General features: G+C 46.3%; 1 protein-coding gene and 1 long non-coding RNA gene across 3 annotated transcripts; both read left to right on the forward strand.

Moving 5' to 3' along the window:
- Window positions 1–305: 305 nt before the first annotated feature.
- Window positions 306–1,537, forward strand: LOC143368751 (uncharacterized). Of its 2 annotated transcripts, none has more exons than XR_013085288.1 (3): window positions 306–428; window positions 530–999; window positions 1,085–1,537. It is a non-coding gene; the product is annotated as an uncharacterized LOC143368751 (long non-coding RNA). The 2 variants fall into 2 exon arrangements; XR_013085289.1 differs by having other exon boundaries at window positions 310–393.
- Window positions 1,538–2,502: 965 nt separating this feature from the next.
- Window positions 2,503–8,548, forward strand: Ktl (BTB/POZ domain-containing protein Ktl). Its single transcript, XM_076811790.1, has one exon. It carries the CDS (start codon window positions 3,424–3,426, stop codon window positions 4,174–4,176), a length of 753 nt encoding a protein of 250 aa, XP_076667905.1. The 5' UTR covers window positions 2,503–3,423; the 3' UTR covers window positions 4,177–8,548.
- The last annotated feature ends 340 nt before the right edge of the window (window positions 8,549–8,888 follow it).

An 8,888-nucleotide genomic window follows, 5' to 3' on the forward strand; every position in this document is an offset into this window, starting at 1 on the left:
GATTTCGTGAAAAACATCAGATTTTTTTACGCCATCTGTGTTTAGGAGGTTTTGGGAATCACACAATCCAACCATCAAAGTCGGTAACATCAGTGAATTAGAGTGGTAGCACAGACGAGGTCTGAGTTAGGTCTGGGTTAGTAGATACTTCGTCGATAGTTGGACCTGAAAGTCCATAAGATATCTATTCTATACCTCGTCTGTGGTTTTACCCGTGCTATATTCCAATTCCTACCACAGGTGGCGTTATAATGTGTTTCGAGCCTTCACCGGTAACGTTGCATGTGATAATAAAATGGTAATGGCGTTCTTGGACCCCGCAAACCGGTGACAGAACAATGCATAGAGTGAGGGTCTACCCTATACCTCGTCTGTGTATTGGGGAACACATCGGTCTTGAGTTTCTGTGATAACCCTTAGAATATAAGGTCTATTTTAGTCTTCGTCTGTGACTCTATCCTATTCGATTTTCAAAGTTTGTTATATGGACTTTTATGGTATTCTAAAGGAGTTTTATGGTATATTACAGGTCTGACAGGACGGAGATGTCGGTTTCCATTCAATCTAATCTCTCTTCATGGCAAAACAATCGCAATATGTTATCAGTCAAGTTCATTGTTTCCGTTCTTTGTCTTGACTTTACGTTAAACTTATCAGTTTTTAAAACGTTTTCAGGAAGCTTTTCAAACGTTTTTAAAACGGTTTTATATCGTTTTCAGGACGTTTGTAGGGCGTTTTTTATTCGATTGAATACAAATTTATGGATGTAAAAGGTTTTCAAAATAATATCGAACTCGATAACAATGTATTTCGTTTACTTAATTCCAATTATATTTTTATTTGTAGTATTATTATGTATAAAGGATATAGGTATGCAGAATATATGTATATGCACTTACAATAGGTACATGAAAATGTCAGTACAAGGTCGAATGTACAGAATATATATAAGGGAAGAAACGCCACTCCACCAATTAACAATAGCGAAGTTTATAATAGGTAATTATCACCTTTATTTTACTGTTGCTGATATTGATTACTGTGGAATTTAATGTATAATGTTTCATTCAAATTCTTGTTCAAGATGCTACGGATGAAGCAAACGTAGGACAATCCAAAAAGGAAACAGAGGAGTCAATCTAAAACTGGTTGAAGAGAGCAACTGATAGGACAGCTGCTTCCAAAAAAATTTTAATGGAAATTTCACTTCCGTAGATAATATGATTTAGTGAGGGAGTGGCTCGATCTTGATGGGATCTGAAACACTTCCAATCTTTTTAAAACTCTTGAAAGTCTTAAATGTCTAAAGTCTCGATACATCTTGAAACTCTTGATCGTCTTGATCGTCTTGGAAGTCTTGAAAGTCTTGATCATCTTGGAAGTCTTCAAAATCTTTATATGTTTGACCGATGAAGACGATCAAGACTTTGTCTCTGTGATTATACAATGTGTCCGTATAACATAAAGATAATTTAACATAAGTATTGTATAAGTATAGCTATTGTAATTGTAATTAAATAAATAAAATGAATTCTTATTAAGTTCGATCTTATTTTGAAAGCTATTTAGTTGGTTAAATTTATATTACACCTAACCAGTACCGTTTTGAAGACGTGTTTAAAACGCCTTCGTGCTATCTGGGAAGCTACTCGAATTGAAATAATTACTCAAATCTCTTCAAGGTACTTGAAAAGCAACAAACTACTCGTATCATTCCAAACTATTCGGTTAATTCAGTTCTCAAATTACAGGTCGGTAACACAGTATCGCTGGAGACACAAACACTCATAAACCCTAACCTAGAACTACATATACTAGATATACAAAAACATTATGAAAGCTGTATAAAAACTAAATGAAAACAATATAAAAACTGTATAAAACCTGTTTGCAAACATTCGGTCAAAAACATTTAAACAAATGCATTTGTTTTTTGTTTTCCATTCTTCTGGAAGCATTCACAAACATTTGTATGTATGGAGATCTAATTAGGCTTTACGTGTTCGATCTATCCATACTTCGTGGATGGTTTGGGTTATTTAGACAGCGGTTACAATCCCTGGTTTCCTTTAACTAATCTCTAAAATAACTCACAAATGTTTTAAAAACATATATTTTAAACGCTTCTTCTAGACCTAACCAAAACGTTTTAAACACGTCTTACAATCGGCTGTTTCGGACGTAACCGAAGCGTATTCTGGACGTTTTGAAAACGTCTGCAAAATACGTTTTTAAAACGTCTTCTGGACGTTTTATGGACGTTTTTAAAACATCCAGGAAACGTTTTAAAAACGTCCAAAAAACATCCAGGAAACGTTTTAAAAACGTCCAAAAAACATCCAGGAAACGTTTTAAAAACGTCCAAAAAACATCCAGGAAACGTTTTAAAAACGTCCAAAAAACGTCCAGGGAACGTTTTAAAACCGTCCATTTTCACAAATCAAGCCATGGACGTTTAGACATAAAATGGACGTAAAACGGACGTTTTCAAAACGTCCTGTGCTATCTATACGCAATTACCAAAGGCCACGAGAACAAAGAGCGTAGTTAGACCACGAGGACGAGGACAGCACGTCCATGCTCGTGGGTGAATATTTCTTTCCCTTCGTTTCTAATACCACTCGCTCGTTGACAGCTCGGCGAGCAAAATTCGATTAAGAGAGAGGGGCGGGGGCGGCGAAGCGCGATATTCGAAAGGGATGAACCGATGGAATTTGGCTGTAATGAATTAACGGACCGGGAGCAAGGGTGATTTCGTTGGCGATAATATACACGCGAACGATCACGGCCCGCGTGCCAGTGATCGAATGACGACGGGGGTGGTGCGCGCGTTCCCTCTCGTTCTTGGTAATCGGCGCGCGTTGCCGGTGCAGGTTCTGCGCCCGCGTGTCGGACCTCGCAACACACAGCGAGCGGTGCGTGGTGCCGCGCGCGCCAAGTGCCTAGGAGAGAAAGCGCAGCGACGGAGCCGAGGTAAGCTCGGCCTTCCTCGTCCGACCGTAGGCGCAGTCTCTCATCGTCAGTCTTTCTTGTCCCCAGTAGCCGAGAGAGCACGCTCCTCGGCGTCAGATCTATCTACCGGAGTGTGTCCACCGCGTCGCAACCCTCAGCTGTCCCCCGGTCACCGACCCCATTCTCGCTGTTCACGCGACCCTCGCGGTGCTGTTGTGCAGTGTCTCCTCCAAGTGTTGCTTTGCGGGGGTGCAGCGTAGTAACTCTCGTACAGGCGAGAATAAACACAGGGACGCTCGTCCTTTCCCTCTTTTTTCCCCTCTCGTCATTGTCACCCCCCCCCCCCCCGTCGCCGTATCTGACGCGGAGGCCCACGGTATCCGTCGATCCGTACGCAACACGCTCGCAGGTTGACCCGGGAGTCGGAACCGCGCGGCTACGCGAGACGAGTGTAACAGAAGCGGCAGAAGCATGGTGGATCAACAGCAGCCGGACCAGCAACAGGAAGCCGTGCCAAGCGTGGTGGAGCTGAACGTGGGCGGTGTATTCTACACCACTGCTGTGACCACCCTCACCCGCGAGAGCGACTCTCACCTGGCCGAGCTGTTCTCCGGGAATACGCCGGTGGAGAAGGACGCCAAGGGGAAATACTTCTTGGACCGCGACGGCGTGCTCTTCCGCTACGTTCTGGACTTTCTGCGCAATCAAGCTCTGGTCCTGCCGGAGGGCTTCCGGGAGAGGGAAAGGCTGAAGCAGGAGGCGAGTTTTTACGGCCTGCCCGGGTTGGAGCGTGCCATTCTGGAGAACGATAAATCAACCAGCTCCCTGAGCTCCTCGGGAAAGAGAGCACCCGGCCACATAACCGTCGGTTATCGCGGAAGCTTCGCTTTCGGCCGCGAGGGTCTGGCCGATGTGAAGTTCCGCAAGCTCTCGAGGATCCTTGTGTGCGGTCGCGTGACACTCTGCAGGGACGTGTTTGGGGAGACGCTGAACGAGAGCCGCGATCCTGACCACGGCACCTCCGATCGTTACACCTCCAGGTTCTTCCTGAAGCACAGCTCCATCGAGCAGGCTTTCGATATGCTTCAGGAGCAGGGATTCAGGCTGGCCGGTAGCTGCGGCTCGGGCACGGCTGGCGGCAATTCGGAGCAGCTGAAGCCCGGCGTCGATTCCGAGGAGAACCGTTGGAATCATTACAACGAGTTCGTCTTTATTCGCGATTAAATAGCCATTCCTCGTTCTTCATCGGGTCTGAATTAGCTGAGCGAGTCGGTTGCTTTGGAACAGACGGTGTACTTTCGACGGGGTCGACGATATCCAAATCCAGCTTTAACATCGGAGTCCTGGGATCGTCCCGAGGGGTCGGCTTCCCGAAGATTCTCCTCTTACGGACTGATTGCAACCGGTAGGGTAACGAGTAGATGAACTTTTTCGTCGTTACGTGAACATCGTGCATGTACTGAAATTCGTCGAGCTACTAGAACTCGACAATGCCACGCATTCCTCTATTCAAGTATTCTTCACTCGTTTCTCCCACGAACGGGGCCAGGGAAGGTTTTGTCGAAGGGAACCTAACGTCCACGTATCTGAGAGACGTTAAGTCGAACGAAGGGTCTTTGTTGAAGTCATTATGTTTGTCCCGTGCGGATGTAGGTTCGACGTGATGTTGAACAGCTGGCTCGAAACACTGTGGAAGATGAAACAAAGCCAAGCTCGTTTGGCTTAATTCTGCGGCACAAAGACTAATTGGCTGTGGCACAGAGGCCAAGGGACAACAGAAACTTTGAAGACGACGATGGGAATAACATCGGACAGTCGGGTCTTTATAAGTTTGCCCGACAGGTTGTTTGGTGGATGTGAAATTTTAATCGACCCGTGGAACAAAAGCTTCAAAGCCACGTCGTGAAAATTACACAACGAGGAAAATCAATGTTTAGTCACCGGATTCGCGGGAAATCGAAACGAAAGAGCTAGCATTTAAATCCGAATATATCCACGCCACGTCTACGATTCATCTTTCCGTCGAATCGGAAAAGTCTCCCCGCGGGAAGATTATTTGGAATTCATCATTGGGAATCGAAGACATCCTAGAGGAACGGCTAGTCGCCCAACGTTTCAGAGTACAGAGTACGACGCAGCTTTCTTCGTGCCGTTCTTTCCAATTTTCCCGAGAAAGAATCTTCAATGAGACCAAGTAGCGTAAACTAATCAATAAACCAGCGTCTTACACTAAAAAAGAAACGAAGTATCTAGGACGAAAGCATCAACAGGGTGTCTACCCAATGTCTCTCTTCTAACGTCCATCTCTATCAATATTATCATCCCGACGAGCTGGAAGGAAGAACGCGAAGATTAAGTCAAGATTCAGCTTCAAGCAACGCTGGCCGACTGTTCGGGGTTGAACTTGATACTGGGACAGGTTGACCGTGTTGTACATGAACGGGCCTGGTGTGCATGTATCGTGGTAACGTAGATTGTGTGTTCGTACAAGCCAAACGCGATGTTAGACACATGTCAAGTGGTCGAGTAACGTGTATATCGAACGCCTCGCCTGTACGACTCTTTGTTAGGCAACCCTTAAAGGTACAACTGAATCGCGTGCATTTAAGTCGTAACTTAAATACAGAAACATTCGCTTTCGACGTTGTCCTGCGTAGAATCCAGCGTGATCCCTTACGATAGGTGGAAGTAGTCGCATATACCATTGTATTTACAAATGAAAACCGTAGATGCTGGATGTTTCGTGTCTCTAACCGCGTAGAAGTCCGAGAAATTGTTTATTCTTCGTTGGAAATCCCCAGACGTCTCGATGCGTTCGATCAATCGCCGTGCGTAAAAGTTTCTGCATAATAAGGGTAGTCGGGGGCATCTGCCGATTTACCAGAGAGAGAGAGAGAGAGAGAGAGAGAGAGAGAGAGAGAGAGAGAGAGAGAGAGAGAGAGAGAACGAGGGAAACGAAACTGCCGTCGGCGACGATGCGACGGCCAGACGGGACCTGTGTACGTTCAGAACGGACGGGTCCTCTTCCCCTCAAGTTAAAGTGGGCGGGTCGAACGTTTTACTCCCCGTTTATGTTTCGTCGCGATTTTATCCTCTTAATTGCTAGAGGTACGCGCGCGACCTACGTTTCTGTTCTACTGCCTTAGCGTCGAACGGTGTTCGAAGAGCACGGGACGTTTGTCCGATCAATATCTCGGGTAATAGCAACAGGTAATTTTGACGGGCAACAAATAAAAGGAGCCTCTGGGTTGCAGGTGGCGCGTAGATTCTTCCCTCTGGATTTTCCTGAGGAGCCAGCAATTTCTCAAGATGAACGGCCGCGATCGTGCCAGGACTAAGCAAATAGTTCCTTTCAGGAAAATTCAAATACCTACTCAAACCCGCGAGACTTTGCGCGAATTTCACTCGACCCGAGCATCCATCGCCGCTCCTCCCCTTTATTTCATACTTCTACCTGGCATGTTATTTCGAATTGATAACGTTCCCGCGCGGTGGTCTCACCCGTTGCAAGACAATCTTCTCGTCGACTTACGTGGACGTAGATCCTTTCCTTTCCGTACGCTACCCCTTATTAGATCTCCGATAGAATTATTTACGGTGTTACGTTGCATTTCCTCCAAATCGAGTCACGGGCGCAGTGAAATCGAATCTTGAATAACGTCGAACCCAGAGGAGAGGGTAGGGATCGAATCGGAACATTAATCTCTAGTCACCAGCTCTTCCGTGTTTTCTGCGACCGGGGGGAGTGAAGTCTCGCGACCCCCCCGATTCGATCCCCTTCGCGTAACTGCGTTCGCGGCGGCGACAGTCATTCGTAGGTAGTCTCCAGTACTTTTTTTTCCGAATCCGCGGTTTTTGCGGTATTCTCGATATCTGGGCGTCCGTGTGCATGCATAAAACAGCGCGGCGGAAGCGTCGGTTTGATCCAGGTGGCCTCAAATGCGAGCTTTTCACCCGGAACGTTGAAATTTGGCAAGGCAAGCGACGATCTTTTGTGCCGTGACGATTCCACCGTGTGCGCCGATAGCATGCCCGACGTGTCAAAGGATATACAGCTATGGTCGACGGAACCGGGAATCGACTGGAATTCGATGAGCAAACGACGACGGCGAGGTACACTTCGTTGAATCGCGAAGGTCACTTGCCGTCAGTCGGCGAAATATCAGTTGATTTTGGGAGCCGGTGGTGTACGTACGTATTTGGGATCGATCAAACGATACGCGCGTGATAGTTGTTATCGAACATTACGGGGACCGTTCTTTTAACACGATCTCAGAATCGCGAACTCGCGTGTTTAATTTCGCTCGACGAGGAACGTTCGCTTGATACATGTTCCTTGGTACACTGAACGATTTGGAAGTGGTACCGTGGTAAATGGATAATATTATACAATTAGATCTAATTTCTGATTAAATGCCGAGATCGATTGAATTTCTGATATGCCAACTACAAGTGATGTTAGCCCGGTAAGTTAAGAGAATATCAATCGTACAAGACAGAGCCCGAAGGGGTCAGTGATCATAGATTTCCTCAGAAAATTCCACAGATCGTAGAAACCCAATTGGCCACACTCCCAATCTCGGTGTACCTGGCGTTCCGTGAGTCGAAAGTCAGGCTCGACGGGATCTTCGGCTCGCATTTCGCGGAGAGTCCCTGTGTTATCAGTCACTCTAGATATCCGTTCGAATCCCCAATCGAGAGGTCATTGTAATCGGCCACGAACGATCGAGGACATCGCGGTGCGATCCCCGGATCGACGGGAGCCGATCGGAGGATCCTCGAGACAGAGCGGCCCTAATTCGTAGATTAGATGCGGCGCGCCGCAGTTCCGTTCGCCGTGAAAGGAAATGAGTCTCGAACGAGCGAATCTAGAAACCGATCGAACGAATAACGCGCTTAACTGTCTAGGAGATAGCGCGATTCTTGGCGCGTGTTCAGGCACTCGAACGACTCTTTCCCTTCGTATCGAAATGGATTCAGCGGGTAGAAAGCGAAAAGTCGCGTGCACCCTTGACAAACGAAAGCGTTAAGACGGTAACCCCCCCTGTGTCGGGCGTGCGGCCAGAAGTTTGTTTTAACCACAGTTGGCGGTGGCAGAGTAAATCAACCCTTCTGTATGGTTCCCTTGGAGCAAGGGAGCCTATCGATCACATATCACGCGAACAATCTTTAAGCGACGGGCTATTTGTTACTATAAAAATTGATCGCCCTTTCGACGAACAGAATCATTTCTCGAGGACTGTAAGTTGAGTGTTTTAAAGTCGCAAGGGTAAAGAGAGAGAGAGAGAGAGAGTACCTTAATATATTTTCATCAGGACGAACATAAATCTTCTCCTTTCGTCTTGCAATAGAGCTTGCGTGAAATGAATTGAAAAGCAAGTATCTGTTCCCAGATTTAACGGTGGGAGAGCGCAGCTTGCTTCGTTTGCTAACGCGGGAACATGCTCTTGTTTAGCGTTCGTTCGTTGAATGTGCACGCGGCTTTAAAAGGTATTAGGTAGCGTGTAAGACGATGCTACACCGTGACTATACTGAATCATTGTACATGTATATACATAAATCGAGAGAAGAAAAATAAAAGGATGATACGAGACGAGCGAGTGGAATTACTTTTTCCTCGGTGGTTGTCGGCCCTCTTCCCTTTTCTCCCCGCTGCCTTTCGAGGGTTGAGCGTAAGCCAGATCGTGAAATAGAGTACACTGTGAGCCAATTTAGAACGCGGCGACAACCCTTGAGGCGGCGTTCAAGTGTATTAATATTCAACCAGTCTTCCAAATTATTTCACCGCCGTTTCGTATATTACCCCTGGTAACACTTTATCGTATCCTGCTTAAAAAAATAACCCGCGCGATGCGTAATTAATAAGCTAGGTAAATTTAACTTACACGAACGAGTACTCTGCTGAAACGTTTAATCCGGTAACAATTTCCAGCGTT

The sequence above is a fragment of the Andrena cerasifolii genome, chromosome 5, assembly GCF_050908995.1.
Source record: "Andrena cerasifolii isolate SP2316 chromosome 5, iyAndCera1_principal, whole genome shotgun sequence".
Taxonomy (NCBI): Eukaryota; Metazoa; Arthropoda; class Insecta; order Hymenoptera; family Andrenidae; genus Andrena; species Andrena cerasifolii.